The following is a 25,633-nucleotide window of genomic DNA, read 5'->3' as shown; positions in this document are numbered from 1 at the left end:
AATTCCAACCAGACACGATTAAGCACCATCATGCAGTCTATCACCTGATGCAGCGAAGGGACCAACATGGTAGAAGTATCTGAAAGAAACACGTTAGTTATAGATTCCTTACCTTAGAATTACCCCCAGGTTTCAGACTGGATCCGGAAAGTTTATTCAACAGTATTACCTCTGCGCGTTGGAAGGTGGCGTCGGTCGGCTCCGCGTCCGTCGTTGGCGTTGTGGTTGCCAGGATGACCTTGCGGCAGTTACTTAGATGCCGCCCTCGCGTGCTGTTGTCAGTTCTTTCTTTTTCTGCGCCAACCCGTGCAGATCCGGAGAGAGCGGTACCTCCAGTCCCTTTTAGACGTAGTTTTTCTCGACTTTTGTCAACTTTCTTTCTGAGTCTATCAACTCCTGGTGCATGTAGGGATGCCCGGCTTCAAGGCTTGCGGTTCCTGTACCCGACTGATGTCGGTTATGGATCCGTACCGCATGTGCCTAGTTTCCCTGGAGCGCCACCACGACCAGTGCTCCGACTACCGGTCGATGGCGCCGAAGGCTTTGCGGGAGCGGTCCCGAAAGTTGCTTGAACGTCGGCAGTCGACTCTGCGCAGTTCGAGGTCCCAGTTGCGAGGGAGGTAGAGGGACCCGTCGCGGAGCCATCACCACTCGTCTAAGTCATCGAAGTCTTCTCATCTGGGGTCGGGTAAGTCGAAGCACAAAAGAAGTCGAAGAAGCATCGTGGCTCTTCGACTTCTCCCCGTCGGTCAGCTGATGTGACGAGGGATGCGGGCGGTGCCCCTCCAGCAGCTCTGGGCTTCCCTCCATTCCCGGAGCCTGGAGCGACTCCCGCTCAACTTCGTATGTTCTACGAAGTGATGCATGCCACCTTTGGGCGTCCCGAACCAGCCAGCGTGCCTTTGGGCCCAGCGGACTCGGTTGGGTGGACTTAGGCCTTGGCTCCGGCCCCGCCAGGCCTGGATCTGGATCTGGATCGGCACCTGTTGACCTGATTACACCTCCACCGGCGCCGCTTCCTCCAGCACCGCAACCGACGCTGGTCATGTCCCTGGCCGGCTCCGACCCCGGCCTCCATCCCAAAGTGGATAGGGAGCCAGACCGGCGTCATCTGACGTCGGATCCGGCGCCGAGTGGGGATTTTGTGTCCCTGTTCACTCCTGGGGTTCCTTTTCGGCCAGATTGGCAACCTGAGGAGGAGGACTAGGAGGGGTCAGGTGACCCTTTAACTGATCAGATTGAATCTGAGCAGGACTGGAGAGAGGAACTGCGGGATGCCAGTGGTCTTGACACCTCTCCTGACCTTGGCATGTTGTCTCCTCCTACCGTGGCTACGGAGGAGGGAGCATCATACGCAGTGGTGTTGCGTAGGGCAGCCAAGGCCCTCAACCTCGAGCTTCCTATGGTGGCAGTCAGGACTAACCTCCTGACAGAGGTGCTTCAGCCAGCGGCGAGCTCTTCGGAGCCCCTATTGCCCAGTAATGAAGCCCATACCGCCGTCCTTTTAGGCACGTGGTCCAGACCCAACACGGGGGCACCCGTGGATAGGATAATGGCCTGACGCCACCACCCCGCTCCGGGCGACCCCACTTTCCTCTCCCAACACCCCACCCCTGAGAGCTCCAGTGGGGCTGCCTGCCCATTCCACCAGGGAGACGGCAGCAACTACTGCTTTGGGACGTGGAGTTCCTCTGAATGACATTTGTCATGAAGAACAATGTTTGGTGCAAATAATAAAACCAATATTTCTTCTAATGTGAATCTGGATATTCACTTGATGGTTCCAGGCAAGAAAAACAGGAAGGCTAATGCTCATTCTGGCTCAACTGATGGTCATCTCGCACCTTGGCATAGCCAACTACAGCATGGGTGACCAGACGTCTCGAGTTACTATACCTAGGCGTCGAAGGAATTTAATGCTGAATGACGAAACCAGCAGTATCTCAATTCCAGACACTGATACTCCTAGTCTTAATTATATGGTTTTTCAATTATGCCTATATTATGTCTTATTTATCATATATCAAATAATATTCATCCAGGTTATCAGGCTCAAGTTAAAGTTGTCAGTGGTCCTGCATTGATATAATGAAATATACCCCAAGCACTAATACCCAAACGGGGTCCCGTTTTCATATGTGTGTACAGTCTGTGCCCTTCATGTACACCTCCCCCAGTACCACTCTCTTGCCCCGCCTTCTCCTTACACATCCAGCACTCTACTCACCCTCTTCTCCTTCTGTTATCGCTTACATAGCCCTGTCTGTCTCCATCATAGATCTGACACACTCTCTGTTTCTCTCTCACCTACTCTTTCTTTGCCTTCCACCAACCATGTCTCTGTTCAACCGCCCCTGCTTCTCACCACCCCTCTCCTATTGTTTGTGTTTTGCAGGTTGTTACCTTGTTAAATGATCTTTACACTTGCTTCGATGCCATCATAGACAACTTTGATGTCTACAAGGTAATGTACCCTGACAGCATGCCCTCAACTGGGAAACGTGTACCACACACACACAGACAGAAAACACACACATTCACAGAGTCCACTAAACACAATAAACACACAAATCAAATACACAGAGGGTCCGATACACAAACTGTATTTTGTAAGAAGTAAAGCAGCACCACAAAATGTAACTTACAAACTTACAGGTGAAGATTTCTAGCCTCTCCTGTCTTGTGTGCCCTTTTCCCAAAGCTAAATTGACACATGATTCCTCCACTGGTTGCTTGGCACTGACTGCCAGAGATACCTTCAGTAGGCTCGGCCACCATAGAGATGTGTCTATCTTTCTCATCTGTACCTAAGGCCAGTAGGACTGGATTTTACACATTCCTCCAAAGATATCCTTGCAAGGAACATGTTCCAGTCTTCAAGAGCTTCTTTCAGAACAAAGGCTAAATAGCTGTTCTTAGGAATTCTGACGATATTTCTGCAGAAAATTGTCTATTGTAAGGCAAGGGATTTCTTTTCGTTTGTCGGACTCCAGACTTCGAACCAGAAAGTTGACTCGACATTCACTCTAGAAATTTTCAGAATGTGCTGGGTGATCTGTGGTCCTTATTTAGGTTATTATAACATGAGAAACTATAGTCCTGTATTGGTACTCCCACATCCGGAAATAGTGATCCCGCTTGAATTTAGATCTCCGGGACTTGGAAAAACTGACCCATTGTGAGTTTTTGGGGGATATAACAGCCACAGTTAGTGCTTCTGCACCAATTCCAACACCTTAGTCCAAATTCTTCCAGCCCTGTTTTTACCTAGATATTTCATTAGCTTTAAGGAGGGTAAATGTCTGGGTGAAAATAAACAGAAGACATGATTTTTCTATGGAAATAGTAATCCCAGAGTCAGCTAATAACTTATTTTACCAACCAAATCAGAAATTACTGGACAATCTGAATAAAGGAATTTTTCATTAAACTTGTAATTCCACATACAGAAGCAGTTTCAAGGCTGAGGCTGAGGAGACGTGTCATTGCTATTTGGGTTGACCTGTAATGGCAGATTGAGCAAAACATCAAGCTGAAGATGACTTCAACCACTTTCTCCATGAACTAAATTCTCCTCTGTGAGCCAGTCCACCCATTGTGGTTTTCTTAGATCATTCTGCCCACTTATGGTACCCAATAAAGCCAAAACGCGTCCCGGATGCCTTTCTTATGATTAGGGTCACCTCGTCCATCAGCTTAGGCTGGACGGTTCAAGATGGAGCGTGGCTAAAATCATTTTTCTATGGTTGGCTCCTCTCTTCGGTGGCAGAGTGACACAAAAATTAAACGAAAAATAAGGCCCAGAGTCATTATTAGTATTAAGGGTTAATTCAAACATTCCATTTATCTCTTAATTTCCACATCATGAGAATCAACTTCCACTGTTTTTATGTGAAACCCTTTTAGGCTGCTTTTAATGTATGCACACATCACAATACAAAGCCTACACGGCCTAGCGGAGATGTGCAGTCACATGAACATGCACACTACAGAAGTGTCACCTTCATGACTCCACACACTTGAACAGTAGAAGCCCCTGATGGGCATGCACATATCACAGTGCACATATATAGTTACAAATTTGAGGACACTTCACAAAGGATGCTCAAACATGCATGTATGAGTACACTTCATAGTGGACAAAGACTCATGAAGCAGCACACTCCTGGTTAGACACATACACCAATATATTTTTAATGACACAAGGCGCAAGTATAAGCACACTCCAAAATGGACGCACATGTAAGAGCACAAGGACAGCATGGGTCGTTTCAGCCCCTGCTGTACATCTATCATGATGGGGGTTTGAGTGATCTTTTTCAGTCCTTCTCATTCCATCTGGGTTGTCTTTGTATTGTGGTCTCTTATCCCAGGTGGAGACCATCGGAGATGCCTACATGGTGGTGTCCGGTTTGCCAGTGCGCAATGGGAAGCTGCATTCCAGGGAGATCGCACGGATGTCCCTGGCTTTGCTGGAGGCTGTGAAAACCTTCAAGATCCGACATCGACCGGACCAGCAGCTGAGTCTTCGCATTGGCATACACAGCGGTGAGTAACACTAACCCAACCATGGCACAGCAGTGGGCAACACTAACCCATTGATGGGACAGTGGTAAGCAGTGCTAGCCCCCTGCCATGTCACAGCAGTGAACAACACTTACCCAACCATGACACAGCAGTGAGCAACACTAACCCAACAATGGCACAGTAGTGAGCAACACTAACCCAATGATGAGACAGTGGTGAGCAGTGCTAGCCCCCTGCCATGTTACAGCAGTGAGCAACACTTACCCAACCATGACACAGCAGTGAGCAACACTAACCCAATAATGGCACAGTAGTGAGCAACACTAACCCAATAATGAGACAGTGGTGAGCAGTGCTAGCCCCCTGCCATGACACAGCAGTGAGCAACACTTACCCAACCATGACACAGCAGTGAGCAACACTAACCCAACCATGGCACAGTAGTGAGCAACACTAACCCAATGATGAGACAGTGGTAAGCAGTGATAACCCCCTGCCATGACACAGCAGTGAGCAACACTTACCCAACCATTCCAAACCACTAAGAAACACTAAACCTGCTATGACACAGACGTGAGCAACCCTAAACCTCTGCCACAACACAGGATGAGCAACACTAACTCAACCATGACATAGTAGCGAGTTAGGCTAACCCCTAGCCATAACCCAGTGGCGAGGAACTCTAACTCAACCATGACTCAGTGACGAGTAATGCTAACCTTCTCCCATTGCAAAACAGTGAGCAATACTAACCCTACCATGATACAGAGGCCAGAAATGCTAGCTCTCTGCCATGAGACAGCAGGGAGCAAGACTAAGTGAACCATGAAGTCAATATGAGCATTACTACTCCCTGTTGTGCCACAGAAGTGAGCAACGCTAACCAAACCATGACACAGCATTGAGCAACACTAACCAAACCATGACACAGCAGTGAGCAACACTAACCGAACTATGACCCAGCAGTGAGCAGCAATAACCCTATGCCAAGTCACAGTGGTGAGCATGGAGCCCTAAGGAGTGTGCTGCAGGAATATTATTTTAGTTAAAGGGGCAGCAAGTGAAAGGAAAAGCAGCTCTCTTTACCGTGGATCTTCAACAGATACTCCCAATAAGGATTCCAGAATAGTCCTTTGGTAATGGCTGGTAGGTTTTGAGAATTATTTTGCAACCATTCATTAGGCCACTTGAAGGAGCACGGAGATAAAGGGGGTGATTACATTGGCGATCGTACGCTCGTTGCGGGAACGGGACTGACTCAGGTCGGTGGTCCCGCCTGCAAAATTAGGATCCGACCGACGTGGAGGTGGTCAGAAACATGCCTCTTTGTATTCAGGATTGTGCTGCAGCCCCGAAAAAAGAAAAGGGCATCAGCACAAGCCCCAATGCAATGATGCATGTTTTCAAACATTCATGTAGGGATGTTTAGGGGGCACCGCAGGTGTCCAATAGCAGCAAAAGCCTTTACCCCCAGCGTTTTCACATCGGAAAAACTGACGTGAATCAGCTGGCGGAAAGGTGGATCATAATCCTTACGGCAGAGCCTGAGAAGGCACCGCCTTCATTGTGGGGAATGCGATCCGACCAATTGCCCGACAGGCTCCTTGAGTCCATCAGAAACTGTTGGTCGGTCCCTGGGCGAATACGGTCCGACCGACCGCAACCTAATGCAGCGGGTTGACCGCGGTTAGAGATGTCGGTGGGACCGGCACGTCGGTTTCAGTCCCACTGACATGGTAATGGGTCCCAAAGTCTCTGGCCTGTGGTCTTGAAGCACAGAAAGATTGAGCGGCTAGTCACGGTCAGTTCTTTATGTAGCGTGTAGTGCTGCAGTTTATCCTGTTGGTCTATTCCATAATTCTCTCTAATGAGGCATAAAAAGAAAACATGCATCCTGTATCTCAACGTTTTATCAATTTGGGATGCCACAATTAGTGTTCACATCTTCTTGCTCCAGCGTTAGTAACTTGACCGCTCGGACTCTTGTTCTGGAGCGCCGAGTTCAACTCTTAATTTGTGCTGTGTGGTTCAGATATATTAATACAGTCACACAAGTCTGTAGCAGTTAGCCTTCAGATATTATGTCTAACCTGCCACACTCATTGCCCGTTTTCATTGCTGTCTGTCCTGCCCAGGCCCAGTCTGCGCCGGTGTGGTTGGCTTGAAGATGCCGCGGTACTGCCTATTCGGAGACACAGTGAACACAGCGTCACGGATGGAGTCTAATGGAGAAGGTAGGCTGGCATCTGGTGGACATGATGCTGTTCTTTTGTAGACTTTTGCATTAAAAGCACATGGCAGGAGACCATAGATTGTGTACAAATGCAAACTGGAAGTGTACCAGGAGCAGAGGTGTCAAGGCCTCTGTGAGAAGAACCCAGAAGTGTAGATAACCATTGCTGAGAAGCCTGGAGCAGCCCAGTCTAGTCGTCCCTCTAATGGCTTGATGTTCCTTGAGCAGCACTTCATGCTGTGACCATGGGGGGCAGCGAGTTGGCAGGTAGGTAGTAGCAGCAGTACAAAATATGCCATCCTAAACCTATTAGTTGTGATAAGTTTATGCTTCTGAGTGGGGATATAATGAAGGGAATGGATTACAAAAGTGGAAGTAGTAAGTTATTGTTGGAAGTGGTGGACATGTGTACCTGTTAATGGGTGAAGTGGCTAAAAAGGAGGAGGAAGTTTGAAAAGGGTGTTTAGGAGTAGTATACATGTGCACCCGTTAGTTAGGTGAATTGGCTAAAAAGGAGTTGAAAGCTTCAGAAGGTTGTTTGGGAATTCATAGGGGCTTATTTACAAGCCTCTTGCGCCACTTTTGTGTCATTTTTAACATGGGAAAAGTGATGTATGGGTGACGCAAGGGGCTTGTAAATAACAAAGGTTTGAGAGGAGTCAGAAACGGGAGGAACGGGACAAACAAAGGTTTGAGTGAATAGATTTGTTTTATCTAACTTGAAATTGAATTATATATTCAAACATATATACTCATGACACTTAGTAAAGTTTTAGTGGCTAGATTAAACCGATATATGGATAGATAGATAGATAGATAGATAGATAGATAGATAGATAGATAGATAGATAGATAGATAGATAGATAGATAGATAGATAGATAGATAGATAGATAGATAGATAGATAGATAGATAGATAGATAGATAGATTCACACACACACACATATATATACATATATTTAAACGGTCTGTTATATACATGTATCCAGTGGTGTAATATACACGTTTCCCCTTATATACATTTATCTGGTTATAACAGGAAGCTTAGTTCAATGTACATGATGTTTATAACAACAACCTCATCTCCACATCGAGAGAAGCAGTGTTTGTCATGTCTAAGTATACATGCACTGTTCATATATACATACATACGTACATATATACATAGAAAGATTGAGAGAGGCATGTTGTTTTTCTTAATATCTAAATATATTTTAATACTTTCTAATAGTCAGATTTACATATTGTGACATGCAGTAATGGGGTCCTGAACATGCATGTCAGTAGTCCCAAAGCCTTTAACGAGACCTGTTGCATTCACGCCTTTTCATTTTGCCCCCGAAGAGGAAAGAGGAAGGAGCAAAAAAAGACTGGGCGGCAAAAACCAGGAGGATGACAACATCGTTGAAAGGATTGAGTGGAATAACTACAAGGAGAAGGGGGGGGGGGGATAGACATTTAGAAAAGTAGGAAAAATCTGTGGTGTGAGAGATCATTATCACTCAATCAGGGGTTTATATAGCGCGGCGCCTCACCCGTAAGGCTCTCAAGGCGTTGAAACAATGAGGAAAGCGAGTAGAGCCTAATGGAGAGGAATCAGAGGCATGGTCATGGGAAATACAAAGAATAAGGTTGCGAGTTGTGTGTGGAACTATCACAGGAAAAAGTGGAAGGTGGAGAGATAGACATCTGGGAAGATAGGAGATTGGTGAGGTGTGAGGAATAACCACAAGGAAGGGAAGGAGAACCGTGGAGATACATGAGGGGCATAGCTGTGAGAAATGATAAGAAGAAGGCTAAGAAATGTGTGAGCAGGACAACCACAGGTGGGAGGAAATGAGGAGTGTAGGCATCTTGAAAGAGGAGAGAATGGTGAGGTGTGAGGGATAATCATGATGTTGGATGGAGGACGTTGGAGAGCAGTAAGAGATGGTCATGAGCAACTACTCGAAGGCCCTGGAAAGGGGTGCGCGGGATAGATATTAGGAAGCAAAGGAGAGGAGGGAAATGGACAGCCACAAGGAAATAGGGAAGAACGTTGCAGAACCTTCAGAGAGATGACATGAAAGTAGAAAAGAAGCTTGTAAAGGGGAGGCAATGAGGAAGAAATGGAGGCTGGTGGGGGATGAATGAATGAGAGGGGGAGCTATGCTAAAACATAGACAGGTAGAGAGAGATTTAAAAAGAGGTAAAAGGTGATGGAGGATCAGTGAATTGGTTAGCCATGCACAAGGAGGAGAGAAAAAGACCAAGATTCACTGCACTATCTAAAAACAAAACACTTTAATAGCCTTTCATTGAACTATGCATAGAAAAAAATGGAGCATTACTCAAATGTTTTATAAATGTCAGTGTGTCTCGCAGGCTGTCTGTAAAGGTTTGCAGATGAAAATATCACGTTTCTAAAAGGGAAAAAACATAACCCTTCAGCCTTGAATGTAAAACTGTTATTGGCAACTCTTAAATGTCACCAGCCCCTTCATATAAGAGAAACCTCGTTCTGTATTCTTCAAAAGCCTCTCCTGCTGTGAGGTTGTCAGAAAATGATATTCTGCGTCTTACAAAACTACCACGTTGGTAACAAAAAAAGCACCGCATTTCCCAGAAATGTCTCTCCATATTTAAAAGAACACACTTCCGTGGACCACAATGCTTTTTTTCAGACAAAGCCATTCCTGGGAGTTACTTTTACTCTTTTCATTCAGAAAACTAGGAAGTAGCTGAAATGCATACAGGGCCCAAATATTTGGGAAACGCCAGGAGCACAGTGGGTAATCCGTGATGTAACGTGGCTAGATTTCAGCGGCAAAGAAGGATAAGACATAAAGTGCCTGAAGGGGGCAGTAGTATTAGCCTGCGCGGAGAGAGGTGTGGGTGGAGCGTCTTCCTGATGCTTCGCTGCTGAACCCACAGGTACTTCAGAACAATATACCCTTCAGACCCCAATGCAGCTGGACTAGGCCGCCTTTGGTTAGGAATTGGGAGTCTGGGGCTCTGCCTTATGGTAGCTTGTGGTGGCCTGGTCCTTTAGCAGTTTCTTTTCTCTTTGTGCCATTTTAGTTGGAATTATGTTACCTTCATCAGTGACTCTGCTCCTACTTCTAGAGTGTGAACCCCCCCCCCCCCCCGGACTCAAGACTAACCCGATTCATCAATGACACATTCCACTTTTTACTTCATAACAGTCAGATCCTTCCCATAATTATCAACTCTGCAAATCTATTACTATTCATCAGTATAGAATACTCCGTTATCATCATTCAAACCCATCATTTGTGTTTCGTTTTTCCTCATTCTGCCCTATTGGAGTGAGCTAACCTATGAACCATTCACACATTCACTATTAACAGTACAGCAGTAATACTGCAAATGTAGATGTTGGCATCAGGGATGGAACACTTATTTTTAAATTCATCTGGTAGATGGTAACATGTAACCCACCTAACCCTGAGAGTTCTTTACTACTCTGTCTTATAGGTGCAATCTGGGTATTTCACCTAAACATCACCTCATTAGTATTGTGTGCCAACAATTTTGCAGCCAAAATATTGTGACTACAAAAAATACCGTTGCAAAAAAAACAATTGATGGACAGAATGTTGAACAATGTCAACCATACACCCAAGTACAGAGATCTGGGCCTACATCCATTGTTTTTTGCTTTCTGTGCCACTCCAGTTTAAACCCAGCCATATGCAAATCAGTTTTGACCCAACTCCCTATGAGAACAGTCCAGCCTGAACTGCCATGCCAGGTTCTCCCTGGACTGGAAACAAGCATCCTAGGACCGGTTTCAGGGTTTCACCCCTTATCAGCCAGGCTAGTTTGATCCCAGTGGCATGGAGTGCACTGGACCTACGTCTAGGCATACCGCCCCACTCGGGGTGACAAAACACGTGACTAAAATATCAATGGTGATTTTATAGTTTTTTTGTTGCCGGTTAGCAATAATATTGATGTTTAAAATATACTATCAATGTTATCATATTTTATTGTATTATATTTTTGTTTCATTGTTTATGGTTTTGTAAATTTTATTTTTAATTATTTTTATGTAATATTATAATAACGTACAGGCTTTTATGGGTTGTTGGTTTAGTGGAGGTTTGGGAGGGAATTGCTTTTTTCAATTATATATTTTAATTAATTCATTTGTTATTAATTTATTTACTTGACTAAGAACATTTAACATAGTTTAATAAATGTAAATTTCAAGTTGTCAGGTTTATTGGCAGATTGGTGGATAGTGTTACTTTATATTATATACTAGTTCATGTTAATTGATTAGTTATTTTTTGTAGTTATTTATATGTTCAGTTATTTTTTAAATTATTTCATTAATTAGAATTTCAATTGTGGATTTGATCGAGGGATTAGGAGGGTGGTGTTTTTTAATTTATATATTATTGTTGTAGGTAGTGTCTAAATAGACTATAAAAGAATGTTAATAGATGAATGTTCTATTTATGTATATTTTTATTTGGAAATTATGTTTTGTATGTTTAATTTTAATAAATAAAAATGTTTGTTCATATTCTTTTTAAAGTGTATTTTAGTGTTTATGGTGTTTGGGTGTATTGGGACTTGGGTAGGTATTGTTGGTTTTAAATTTTATACATATCTTTTAAATTGTTTAATATCTAGCGTTTAAACATTTTCAAAATACTTTAAAATGTATTTAATTATGGGTTTTTTTTAAATCTATTCATAGTTTATATTGTTTTCTTATTTAATACTAATGAATAATATATTTTTGATTTAAACGTTTTTTTGTATAATTAATATATTCAAATTTAATTTACCTATATTTATATTAGTTTTTTACATTATTTTAAAGTTATTTGTATTTTTAACAATACATTTTAAAGTTATTAAATTCATGTTTGTTATTTTTTGGTTATATCTTTTTAAAATATATTTATCTAATGATATAAAAAAGAATGTACATTTTTGTAATTATTTCAACTATAATTAAATAAATATACTTACTAGTTTATTGTCGATATTTGGATCACAATTCAGTAGTCAATATTTTAGTATCTTACATTATAGTATATTAAGTAAATTTTGGTTGTTGAAATTTTGACAACGGTATTTTTGCTCCACTGTGTATTTGTGGACGATATTCTGTTATACATCTGCTTTCTGTCCATTAAGTTGCTTATGGCTACAGTGCAGGCTGGTGCAAAATTTTAATAATGCCCGAGAAATTTGCATAAAGCATATGTGAACAAGGCCTGACTGGTCGAAACACGTTGTCCTTCACCACACTTAAATAAACACGAGCATCAACACAACTACTTTGCAGTGGCACATTTTATTGTTAACACACAAGCCAACAAGTATATAGTGTGTGTATATATTCGTGTTAAATATTATATAGAAGTATTAATCAGTTAAACTTTAAAACTTGTATTCAAAGACTGAAAACGTAAATTAATTGAACACTTAAATACTAACTAAATGTACTACATATTAAATAAAAATGTTAGTGAGGGTGGAATCTTGTAACTTTTTCTTTAAAAATGTTAGCCTAAATTATTACATACAAATTAATTATTTAATACATGATGAATCTGATGAGATAACGTGCTGTTTCATTTATATTAGTCCTAGGTTAATAATAAATATTATAAAATGTATTTACTTAAAAAAAATACATTAAAATATTTTTATTCTGTTCAAAGTATAATAAACTTTAATGATTTTACCTGTTCTTTCCCATTGGGGGATCTCCACCATGAGCAGAGATCTCCATATCTGTTTTAAAAAAATACCTGCAGTAACTTTATAGACATACATCCTATTGTAGGAGGCTCCACCCCCTGATTTGAGGGGGTTAGAGATTTGGAAATCTACACCTAGGTGTAAATCCACATTCAGAAATCGTGGATAGCAAAACAGTAAACAGTTACACCTAGGTCTAGTATATATATATATATATAATATATATCTGAGTAAATCAGCATATATATATTTACTATTGTGAATTTGTTCCAAAGAGACCAGCCTTCCATTTCACTGTACATTGAACTTAAAAAAAATATATAAATACCATCTTTCTATCTATCTATTCTGTCTATCTGTATCTCTGTCTGTCTATTTGCTGCTCTGTCTTTTTTCAGATTGATTTAACAAGGTATTTGTGTATGATGTACTAATGTTTTTCAATAAAGAACTGAACACTGCGTTGTTCAATGGAAGCTTGAATGAGAAACCAACCCAAATGCAAAAGTGCTCAGTGTGTAACAGGAAACCTGGGCTCGAATCCTAGCTTCCTTACATGACAATTTGTGGAATCCTAAGCAAAACATTTTACTTCACAATGCCTCATTTTCCTCGAGAGACCAGTCTGAGAGCACTTAAAGTAATACAGCTCAGGATGTGTACTTGCATACAACAACAACATTGGCACTCTGTACAGTGTACATGACAAACTGATTTGGAAATGGAGGTTGAGGGTTTTGGTGTATAGGAAGTAATGGCGCACAGGAAATTTACGTTAGTGTATGTGGGTCGCAATAGTGCATATGGTGCTGCCTAGGAAGGGGAGACCCTTGTAAACCCTTAATATGTGTAGGGAAACCCTACCACAAACAAGTGTAGCTAAATCCCGTGCACATATGCATAATTTCAACAAGACATGCAAATATTGTTTGAAGCAATTTGTACAGGATTCTTGGGTGATGTAATTTCTTTATTCTGATGGAAACGTAACCAGCCGTCACGTGTTTCGTCGGGGAAAAGTAACCCCACGACTCTTCAGGGCTTAGGGAAGTTGTCCAACGTTGTAATGTCCCTATACCGGTGATAATTCCAACCCGGTAGGGCACAAGTTAAAATATATAGTTGAATCCAAGGTGATAAGAAGTATGGCGTCTGGGAAATGCAGCAGCAGTGTTGCGTGATTGGAATGCCGGTGATAATTCCAACCCAGCAGCCCTCAATCCGGGTCAAAGTGCGCAAGTCAAACGTCCTGTGAATATCTGTAATGAGTAAGAAAACGGCTGAAAACCGCCAGTAGAATACACGTGCAAATCAAAAGTCTGTATGGTCTACGTGCAAGGTGATTTCACCTATTCGTCGCATACGAGTACAATCAAGGAAGAACACGTGTGCGTGTTCACCGTATCCGTTTGGATACAGAGCAATGCGAACTTCCTGGCGGGGCTGGTTCCCTCGATGGAGTACCTATCATTACAGATATTCACTAGACATTTGACTTGCGCACTTTGACTCGGATTGAGGGCTGCCGGGTTGGAATTATCACAGCATTCCGATCACGCAACACTGCTGCTCCATTTCCCAGACTCCATACTTCTTATCACCTTGGATTCAACTATATATTTTAACTTGTGCCCTACGGGGTTGGAATTATCACCGGTATAGGGACATTACAATGCTGGACAACTTCCTTAAACCATGAAGAGTCGTGGGGTTACTTTTCCCCGACGAAACACGTATATTTGCATGTCTTGTTGAAATTATGTATGTGTGCACGGGATTTAGCTATACATGACAAACTGATACTTTTTTTGGCTGACCGTATGACAACGTCGCTAGGGAACAGAGGTATTTATGTTACAGCAGGGCTCCGTAAGAATCCTAAATTGCCTACATTTCAAAAACAAATTTATATTCTTTATATATAATCTGTATTCCTTTTCACTACTGATTTTGAGTTGTGTACTACCTTGTTCTGTAAAACACAGACGTATTATTGAGTGATTCAACCTTTATATTTAGAACAATTATTTTCAATAAATGTCACCCAATAACATGTTTTTTTATTTTTAATGTTTTTATCATATTTTTGCCTGACATTTGTTGCATGATTTACATGTCAAGTATGTGGATGACCCAGCTCTTGGTTTGGCTCTCAGGGCCAAGCCAGACCCCAGTCTCCCCTCTTTCTCCACTCTCTATGCATTTGCTGAATTGCCCATCTCGAACATCTATGGTGCATGATGGAGAGAAGGATGACATGTCTAGTTTAGCAAATTTCTACCAGAAACCTGACATACTAGACTCTCAAATGCACTAGCCATTTAGTTATTCATGCTATTTCCTAATAAGCATCTAGGCATCTGGCCATGTTATTCTTAATATGCGACTGACCCTGCTCCTGTCTTGAAAGACTTTCAGGAGAATTGACCAGTGAGCAATGTCCTTATTTCGCCGTAGGCCCCCCGATCCATGCACCGGCCAATATTAGAAAAAAGATCTACCAATGGAGTGTGTTGGTTCACTCTCCTCTGCATCCCTGTTCTGTGACTCCAATGCAAAACATCTAGTAGTAGTAGTAGTAACTTTATTCAACCAATTAATGAACATTCACAATATAGATATACAGAAGAATACTTAAATAACAACATTATACAGTAATATAAGATAGACATAACATAAACACATATAATAATAATATCAAATAGGCATGGCATAAAAACATCTATAAAAAATAACCCCATTGGATCCTGAGGACTTATTAGCCTTATTTATAAAGCTTACAAGTTCTTATCCTAGTTCATACTTCTTGTGACCATACTCTTGAGTGCATCACTGAGATTAAGACTATGTCAAATCAATTGTAATCCTCCCATGTGAAATATATCATGTTAAACTCTATTTATAATATCATTTCTAGGAGCACTCATATTAATTCCATGCTGCTTAATGGTGGTTAGGGTCTGCATCCAAGTGCACCAGGCATAAAGAAAATATTTTGTTAGAGTAAACACTAGCCATTTTGTGATATCAGATCTTAGCACTCATTGGGCTTCTGCTGGTCGTGTGAAGGATAATAGACAACATGTTGGAAATATCCACCTTTTTTCAAATCTGAGCATATGCAAGGCAAAAGAACATAAAATGATCTATAGATTTAGAGCAGAGGCTACACACGGGCACAATGGGCTAAGAGTAGCATGCTTCCATTTGCTTGTACTGAGATTCAAAGGCAGAGACCCATACCTGAATTGTAGATAAAGTGCACACGCATGTGGTGGTTCAATCTCATCCATAAATATCTCAAGCAAGAAGGAATATTTAAAACCGAAAAACCTTTCAGTTAAAGTGCCAAGTGCAACAGCGGTAGAACAGGAATCCTGAATATAATTCCAAAACCTTGCTTTTAGAAAAGGATACCGCTTCTTTCGACAAGGACTTGGTGTCCTCCCACAGGTCCCTCGGCCCTCAAAACATCTAATAACAAAGCGAATAGATATGTCCGATGCAAAACATGCAGTGACAAAGCCAGTAGGTGTGTTTTAGCCACCCATGCAGGGGTGGCTCCTCCGTTATGGTGGAGGAGCATCGCCCTACTGATAAATAAAATGATAATAAAAGCATTTTATCATCATTTTATTTTTCTTTCCTGATCCTACAATTGCCCTCCGAGGTTAGGGCGGAATGGGGTCATCGTGACGGAACGTCACAGTAGGTAGGAGTGGTGGGCACTTAAAAGTGCACATGTAAGTTTGGCCGGCTGTATCTTAGGCTGGACAAACAGAAGTGCACTTTGGTTTCTCCAATCCAGTTGTGTTGTACAGCTGGGTTGGAGAAAAGCTGTCGACTCCCTGAACGAGCATCAAGTCAGCCAGCTCAGGCCAATCACAGTGCTGCTTCCATGCTGGTAAATAATATTACCAGCGTGAGAGCAGCGCTGTGATTGCCCCCTGGGAGCCTGTGCAGTATGACCAGTGCTGGGAGAGGAGCACCGAGGCGGCGGCCACAGGTGAAGGTAAGTTGTTTGATTAATTTTTTTACCCCATACACCCCGTATGCGTTGCCCCTCCGATTTCAGTGTAGATCAGCTGCCACTGCCCCCATGCCAAGTTAAATGCATCATATGGCCTATTACAGCCAGCCTTTATTAGTTGAGGCATCGTATGACCAGCTACATGGTTTGCCTAGTCTCAGTCATCATATCCTAAACAAGAACAGACTACTATATCCAGGGACAGCCTTATATGTCCTTCAGGAGACTCTAACGCTGAGGTACTTCCTCTTACACCTATGTACAGCCGTCAACATCAAGATAGAGTATTATGTATCCATTTACAGCCTTTCGGATCCATTCACAGCGATCCTAGGTTTGCTGCAGCATCAAATGCCACGGTACAGCGATCCTTTGAAATCAGCAGCATCCTATGGCTTGAGGCACCATTATCCACAGCAATCATATTCTGGTCAGCTATAAACTCATATGTCCATTTGCAGGGCTTAGAAGACCAGATCCAGCCTTCCATGTCCATTTACAGGCATAAACCTGTTGCAGACGCACAGCCATTCTTTGAAATTTGTAGCATTTTAGAACATGCAGCATCAATTATGTAGCTGCAACAATCACACCCTGATCAGCTACAGACGCGTATGCCCGTGTACAGTCTTAGATGCCCAAATACAGCCTTACAGATCCTTGTACAGTCATCATATAGCTGCTTTAGCATCATGTTCCCTGGTGCAGCCATCCTCTGAAACTTGCAACATTGTATGGCCTGATGCATAATTTGCCTAACCATAGCCCTCCCATCCTATTTAGGTACAGACTCATATTCTCATGTACTGGGCTTAGATGCCCAGATACTGCCTTGCATGGCCATTTATAGGCATTTTATGCCTGTTGCAGCCTCACATGCCCTAGTACAACCATCTTTTGAAAGTTGTAGCATTTTATAATAAGCCACATCAATTTCATATGCACGGCAGTCACATCAATCAAAGATTCAATCACAAGGCTTATAAAGCACACAACTTTTCAGTGAGCTTCCCGCCGCTATCAGCTTTGCTGACCACCATGCTGAACCAATTATGGAAATGCTAATTCAAAAAGCCAAGTCTTGAGGTTCTGTTTGAATGAGAGTATTTTCTTCACAGCCCGTAAGTGAAAAAGGAGGGCATTCCAGTTCCTGGTGGCAAGAAAGGAAAAGGATGTGCCACCCCACTAACTCCTGTTTATTTGCAGGCCCACTGCCATCATAGCGTCAGAGGAGCAGAGGGTTCTTGCCAGCTGGTAAGGGGTAATCCGGTTGGCCAGGTACCGCGGACCCGTTCGATAGAAGGCCCTATGAGACAGCATGAGTCCCTTAAACTGCACTCTCTCCTTGATTGGTAGCCAGTGCAGCTCCTTGAGATGAGAACGGATGTGCTCTCCTCTCTAGAGTTTGAACAGAAGCCGCAGAGTGGCATTATGTACCAACGGGAGTCTACAGAGTTGATAAGCTGGTAGGCCCCAGTAAAGAGAGTTGACTTAGTCAAGTCAAGAGGTGATAAGGGCATATAGTTCAATATCCTGATTTTGTCCCGAAAGCAAATAGAGACATTTTTTTAGGGAATTCAGAAGTCCAAAACAGGAGCTTACAACACCAGCTACCTGCAGATAAAAAGACACTTGATTGTCAAACTTTACCTCTAAATTCCGTGCGATGGTGGCTGTAGCAGGCGAGGGAGGTATGAAACTAGGCCAGCAGTTACCATACTAGGTGGGGAGGGTAAGCTGAATAACAAAATTTCAGTTTTGCTCACATTACACTGTAAATTGCTGAAGCACATCCACCGATATACGGGCCATTAGGCAGGCCTCAAATCTTCTGAAAGTATTAGGTACGTTTATGTCTAGAGTGATGAGGCTCTGAGTGTCACTGGCGTAAGACACAATTAGCACACCAAAGAATTCTACCAATACAGCCAGAGGTGTCATGTATATATTGAACAATGTCAAACTCAGGGCAGAGCCCTGAGGCACACCGAACCTTGGGGGTTTAGGATCCGAGGCATAAGGGGCCATCCACACCGACTGGCTTCTATCACACAGAATCGAATAGAATCAGGCAAACGCAGCTCCACTAACGCCAATGTTTCCTTGTCTCTGCTAAAGAATAGGGTGAGAAATGCATCAAAAGCCTCTGCTAGATCAAAGAGTAGCAACACCACCTGTTTCCCCTGATCGACCGCAAGCTTAATGGTGTCCATGGCCTCCACATGGTGGATTTAATGCTAAAGCCAGGCAGAAACCTGATTGAGAAGGATGCAGCAGCTGAAATTGTTATAAATAGATAGTTGCGAATTGATCAGCTTCTCCAGTCTCTTAGCGAAAGCTGGTAGCAGGGAATAGGTCTGAAGTTTGCCCAAATCGATTTGTCTGCAGGTGGCTTTTTCAACAAGGGAATCAGTTTAGCCTGTTTCCAGCAACTAGGTACCATAGCAGATAGGATGGAGCTATTTAGAAGAGAATTTAAGATGGGATTTATGGCGGCGCAGTTAGAAGCAAGGATATGCAGCCGACAGGGATCATAAGGCGAGCCTAACTTGCAAGCTTCTAAAGCTTGTTCAGACTCCTCCAGCGAAATGGGAGCAAACTCCTGCAGGGAGCAGTGCAAAGTCTTTAATGGGGTCTCATTCGAGTTCGCCGACCTACTAACATCAAGGGGGCCTGTGTTACCTGTGTTGAGTGTGTCCACAATGCGTTTAATTTTGTTATAAAAAAAAATCCGATAGCTGTGAGCACAACTGAAGGGATGCATCCAGCAACTGTCGGAGAGTATCAGGGTGGGTGAATTTTCTGACTATCTGTATTATTATTCATATTATTATTCATATTATTATTACGGCAGATTTATAAAGTGCATGGATCCCCAGTAAGGGTTTCCTAGTGCTAATCTTGAAGATGTCTCTCGCTTTGATGCCAGATTCAGCAATTTGGATGGCAAAAAAGTTCACTTGTGCCCTCTTGAGCGATCTATGGAAATAATTTACCACTTTTTTACATAGTTCCTTAACTTAAGGCAGGTAACTCTTTCTCCAGCCTCTTTTCCATTTTTTACACTGCTTGTTTAGCTTCTTGAGCTCTTCATTAAACCAAGGAGCAGAATTCAACCTGCTCTTAGAAAAAAACGATCTCTCCTTGATAGGGGCAACAATATTAGCCGACTGCAACAACCAAGTACTTGCCGTGAGAGAATCAGACTCAATATAACCACTCATGGGCGGGACACACTCCCCAAGAGTCTTGAATACCAAACTAGAGACTTTGGCTCAATTCTTGTAGGGTAGACGAGGACTAATACTTCAGCTTTGACGGCCGTGTTCAACCCTCCATTCAAAATGAATGATAGCATGATCTGTCCACTCACTCTTTTTAATATCCCATACAACAACCTGGCAATTTGAAAAGATAGGATCGAGGACAAGACCAGCCACATGGGTGGGCTGGTTGACAAATTCCTCATATTCCATGATGCCATATTTGTAAGTAATAATGGGTCGTGTTGATCTGAGACCTGATCCAGATGTAGATTCAGTCCCCTAGGACTATACAATTTGAATATTTCAACATATATTTTGATAGGCACCCATCCAGAGAAGATATAAACTCTCCAGCATAGCCAGGGGGTCAAAATACTAATACCCTGGCCAAGGATTTATTGGCTGATAGTGTTAGGCAAAGACAGAGGTATCCTGCCCCCTGGAGCTCCGTTAGATCAAATGAGACCCAGTTAATAGATTGTTTAAAAACAATTGCTCCGCCGCCATCTCTTTTTTAGGTCTCGCCTGACCCAGCGCATGCGCTAGTCTGGCGAGACTTATTGAGAGGGCTCCAAAAAGTGCTACCAGGCCAGCCTAGAGCTACAGTGCATGTGTGCGGGCGCGCGCCACGCTTTACCGCAATTACTTTCACTTTCGGCTGCATGGCCGCTTTGATGTTTGATCGTGATCGCGATCACTTTCGCGGCCGCATGGCCGCTTTGCATAGCCAATAGGTCTCGCTTTTGGGACCTAATAAGTATTTAGTTATGCAACTGTTGCATGGCTAAGCACTTATAAGGTCCCAAAGGCGAGACCTATTGGCTATGCCAATGCTTGTTCGGTTTTGTCATAGTGTAGCATAAAGTATTTCCCAGGGATTGTTAATGCTACATTAGAGGCAGAGCTATCAAACATCCAAGTTTCAGTAAGAAAAAGAATATGTAGTTGATCACCACTGGGTAAGTCCTAGACGAAGAGCAAGGCATTTTTGTGAAGGAAGTGCACATGACCAAGCCCTGCCCAATTCCCTGAAGTATTCCCAGGTTTCATAGTCAACCTGATCAGCTACAGCTTCCTATGGCCTTGTACAGTCTTGGATGTCCAAACACAGCCTTACAGATATATTTACAGCCATCATATAGCTGCCACAGCCTCCCATACCCTGGTACAGCCCCCCTTCGAAAGTTGCAGCATGATATGGCTTGCTACATCATGTTGCAAATGGCCAGCCATCACATGATGATCCGCTATGGTTAGTCCATGATCCCTCGGGATCCAGGATAGAGGCTTGGGGGGGAGGGGGTGGGGGGGGGAGGTTTCCACAAGAATGCAGCGCCTTGGCTGTGCAGACCCAACTTTACATAGTGCAGTGGCTGTAAAAAAAGTAAACAGAGGCTAGGGAGCACACATCGCAATAGGGCTGCTCACACCGTGCGCACCTGGATTTCTGGCTCCTGCCCGCAACTACAGGGAGTAGATGAGCGCCGTCCGAAGGACTCAACGGGACTGCATCCGAATGAGACATTGCAATAGAATAGCATGAAGCACCAGTGACATTAGTGCAGCATTCTATTACCTCTACGATTTGACGGCCACATGTATCAAACAAATGTGCATCCGCAAATGGTGCGAATCTGTAATTTTGCCCATTTGCAAATGCTAAATAGCCTTTCAAGATGTATGGATTGGGATTACCTAAAATCACGACTACAAATAGGTAATCGTAATTTGCAATTCCCTTAGCACATGTACCAAGCATTTTCTAAATACGAAGTGTACATTTAGGAAATGCTATTACCATCAACTGCAAGTCGATAGTAACCATGTGCAAATTTAGAAAAATGCCCAGAAATGCTTATTTCAAAGTGCCATGTAGCGCACACATGACGCTTTACATGTGCACACTTATTTTTTGGGCTGCTTCACGTGGGCCTTAGGCCCCCAGGCACCCTTGGTATTGCATTATCAAATTTGCGATTACCAATTAGGTAATCGTAAATTAGGTAATGCAAAACCTTTCACACCTATGGGCCTTTAGGGCCATAGGAACGAATAACTAATAATGATTACCTAATTGCGATTCTTTAGGAATCGCTATTAAGTAATCGCTATTTTCTTACATACCGTTTTGCATTCCTTTAATAGCAAATACCTAAAATTCGCTATTTAAGGAATGCAAAGTGGATTTTTGATACATGAGCACAGAATCTTTTTCCTGCGATCGCTCTACGGTGCTCTCCTTCGGCAAGCCTGTGCGCCTGAGCTTAGCAAGGATACTGCACTCTTTGAGCCTGACAGAATAACGAAAATCATGTTTTTCTGACACAACGTCTTATTGGGTTAATATGCTTGCCCCTGAGACTTTCCTCCAATAGGCAGCCTACCGGTTTGCATAACAGCAGAACCGATGCAGACTTTCATCAATCCTTGGTTGATATAATCACTTTTTAATCTATCCCATAATGGTAGTTCCGTCCGCCTAAAGGAAATGGCAGGAAATATATTGTGCTGGCATCATTGCTGTTTGCTCACATTCTGTGCTTTGCATGACCATGCATTTGTCTTCTGCTTCCAGCACTGCGGATTCACGTGTCGCCAACAACCAAAGGCATCTTAGAGGAGTTTGGCTGCTTCGAACTCCAGCTTCGAGGAGATGTTGAAATGAAGGTAAGTAAGCAGATCATCCCTTTTTCGGACTCCTAAATTGGTGAAAAGTGCCTGGATGCCTTTTATGCGCTAAAAGCACTATACAAGCATAGCATTATTACATTTTTGCGTACCTAGATCGACAGCACTAGTTTCAAAATCCATTTTCTCATAAATGTTATTTGAGGTGTTGTAATACTGAATATCAACTCCCAGAATATAGTGGTGCAAGAATATCGAGGACAGAATATCGAGCGACAAAATATCGAAAGGTCGCTGCATATAGTGAAGTATAGATTTACTATTCCTAACTCCACATCTACGTACCTTAAAAAAATATATATATATATAAAAAAATATATATATATATAATCTCAAAGCCAAGATCACTTCCCACATTATAAGACCAGAGCACACGTGGGTTCGTGAAGCTTCAATTTATATGATTTACCTTGCCTTTGATCTTCCTTATGGAAGTGTTGTTGATTCACTCCATACCCTTCTCTCAATGAGAGCGTTTCCCAGCCCTGTTTGTGATTCCTGCACTCCATTAGCCTTACCCAACAGAAGAGCCATATTCCATTAATTGTGGACTTCCTATTAGAGAAGGTGTCTTCTGTTACTCATGGGGCCCACGTAGTCCATTCTCCAGTGGGACGTGGTGTCTGCTATCTCCTGTCTACTATTTATGCAATTTATATAGCGCACAAATACCCTGGGGCGTCTATTTATGCAATTTATATAGCGCACAAATACCTTGGGGTGTCTCGGCGCTACTAGACATGCCATTGTCATTTACCTTCAATGTGATTTATTTTCAAAGTCATGCTCCGCTCTTTCTGAAATCTACAAAGTCCAGTTTCTAATTTGTTTCTCCTCACACAGGGAAAGGGAAAAGTGAGGACGTATTGGCTTCTTGGCGAACGGGCCAGCAGTACCCGAGGCTGATCATATTTCCTGGAAAAGTGCTTGCCTTCCTCGCTGCAGTTTGGGTTCAACAGAGAGCTACTTGGGCATCTTCTTGACACCTCCACAGTCTGGCTCACCCACCAAAGAGCTGATGGGGACACTGCAGAAGAAGCTGCACAGGTGGAAAATGTGGGGTGCCACGCCAGCCTGCTATAGAAGATACTGTAATTTCCCTTACTCCCCCTCTATTTTGTGCAGAAGCTTCCGACACACTTGAAATCTGTGTCAGCTGCCAAGAATACACCTATGTGTTTACATTTATGTTCAAGAGGCAGAGAGACCTCAACTTCACACCTTAAGATCAGCATAATTTAGTGCCAGGAGTAAATGCCAGGTTGGGAGATGGCGAAAGGAGCACAGCCCCTCCCGACCACCAACATGGTATAAGCCCTTTTCAGCTTTCTCACTGGTTGACCCAACATGTTTCTTTTCTCGAAGCACTTTTCTGAAAGACACCCTTGCACATCAATAGACCAAGAGCCAGTGTTGCCTTGTTGTCATGATGGCACCACATAAGCGCAAAAGAAAAATGCAGGAAGTTTGGTGACGGAGGCATGGGGTGGGCAGTGATGACTGAATGATGGTTACCAAAGTGGGAGTAACCACAGTGTCACCTGATTCACCTCAAACGACAGACATAATATCCTTCCCTGTTCAACGTCTACAAAGCACGCCTTAAACTTTAACAGAAGGGACAGGCTCACTCTTTTCTGCATAAGTAGAACAAAGTCTCTCCAAGACCGGGTTTAAACCATAACATAAACAAATAGGGAATTACATTGATCAACAGGGACAATAAAGTTTCATCCCCTTGACAGAAAACCCTGGACCTTAAAACAATGTATATCCTGTGACACAATGTATACTGCTCTATTTGTGACCAGCATAAACTTACCTGTTGACGAAGATTTCAGATGAATTGTCCAGGGAAAGGCCCTTTAGGACATTCTGTTCAAAGTGCAAAACACATTGTGAAAAGATGTATAAATTATTTACGACGACTGTAGAGAAGTACATGCTTCTCCTGTTCAGAAGCCAATGGTGATGCATAATTTCCTCAAGCACTCCCTAGAGAAGTATAGGATTTTAGAGATTCAAGAATGTGTGTGAAATTCTGTAGGAAGACTCTTAAATATATGGGATTAAATAAAGCTAGTCTTATATCACTAAGTGTGCAATCCTTCAAAAAGTTTACAGTGGTCTAGAGAATACCTGTTGGGTCGTTCACAGAAGAGTGTATGGAGTTTAGGGAGATGTTCAAAAAGCTATGGGTAATGAATGGAGAAATTTGGCACATTATTCACAGAAGAGTCTTCAGCAATGTCTATAATCTATAGATAAGGAATTGAGAATGTGGGGTCGTCACTGTTCACAGACGGGTTTGTAGAAATGTTCAGATATTGATAGATGAGAATTGGGAAATTCTCTCTAATCGCAGATAAGCCTGCGGAAATGTAAAAAACAAAAAATCTAAAGATTGATGACCATTTATGTCATCAAGGTTAATTGAAGAGTGTATGGAAATGTACAAAAATCCACGAGTAATGAATGGAGAAATTTGTCATCAGTGTTCTTTGGGGAGTCTTTAGCAATGTACAATAATCTATAGGTAATGTATAAAGAGTTTAATTGTCACTATTCATAGACAGATCTGTAGAAATGTACAGAAATCTATAGATGACAAATAGAAAAAGTTTTTGATCGCAGAGGAGCCCACAAAAATGTAAAGATGAACAGACAGTTCTACCAATGCGCACATAAATATCTATTGAAATGTATGGAAATTGATAAGTGGTGAATGGAGAACTCAGTTGTTTGTGTACACGCACAGATCTATTGAAATGATCGGGTCTCTCCGTGTAATGAATGTATAATTTTGTATTAGCTGTTACAGAACAGTCAATTGAAATGTTTCGAAATGTATAAAGAGACTCTCAGAAAGGATTTGTATATTCCGAGTGTTTAGTGTTTTGTCCTATAGAATGTCATAAGATGAAAGCTATTTATGCTAGACGTACTACAGGTGTAGAGCGCAGCACTTTTCTACAAGTTTATGGAAAAAGTATTTTTAATCGATATGCACCCTCTCCCACCACCGCTTTCTGTTTTGTACTATACTAGTCAAAAGATGTATTGCTGTGGCCATGAGTGTCCTTCGGTGATGTTTCAGCACTTTTGTCTGTTCGATACTTCCTGGTTAAGAATGTCTCTCTCGAAAATGATGACATGATTTG

General features: G+C 42.5%; 1 protein-coding gene across 1 annotated transcript in view; it reads left to right on the top strand.

The window, feature by feature from the left end:
* The window catches only part of NPR1 (natriuretic peptide receptor 1), a 735,215-nt gene extending 709,866 nt beyond the window's left edge, over positions 1–25,349 (top strand). The window contains exons 18-22 of the mRNA XM_085639850.1: positions 2,396–2,464; positions 4,374–4,548; positions 6,663–6,761; positions 22,360–22,451; positions 23,316–25,349. Coding sequence (XP_085495976.1) covers positions 2,396–2,464; positions 4,374–4,548; positions 6,663–6,761; positions 22,360–22,451; positions 23,316–23,378 — 498 coding nt within the window. The 3' untranslated portion in view covers positions 23,379–25,349. The remainder of the gene's footprint in view (positions 1–2,395; positions 2,465–4,373; positions 4,549–6,662; positions 6,762–22,359; positions 22,452–23,315) is intronic.
* Positions 25,350–25,633: the final 284 nt, after the last annotated feature.

This window comes from Triturus cristatus, chromosome 12, assembly GCF_964204655.1.
Source record: "Triturus cristatus chromosome 12, aTriCri1.1, whole genome shotgun sequence".
NCBI classification, from domain to species: Eukaryota; Metazoa; Chordata; class Amphibia; order Caudata; family Salamandridae; genus Triturus; species Triturus cristatus.
This window is presented reverse-complemented; position numbering and strand designations above follow the sequence as displayed.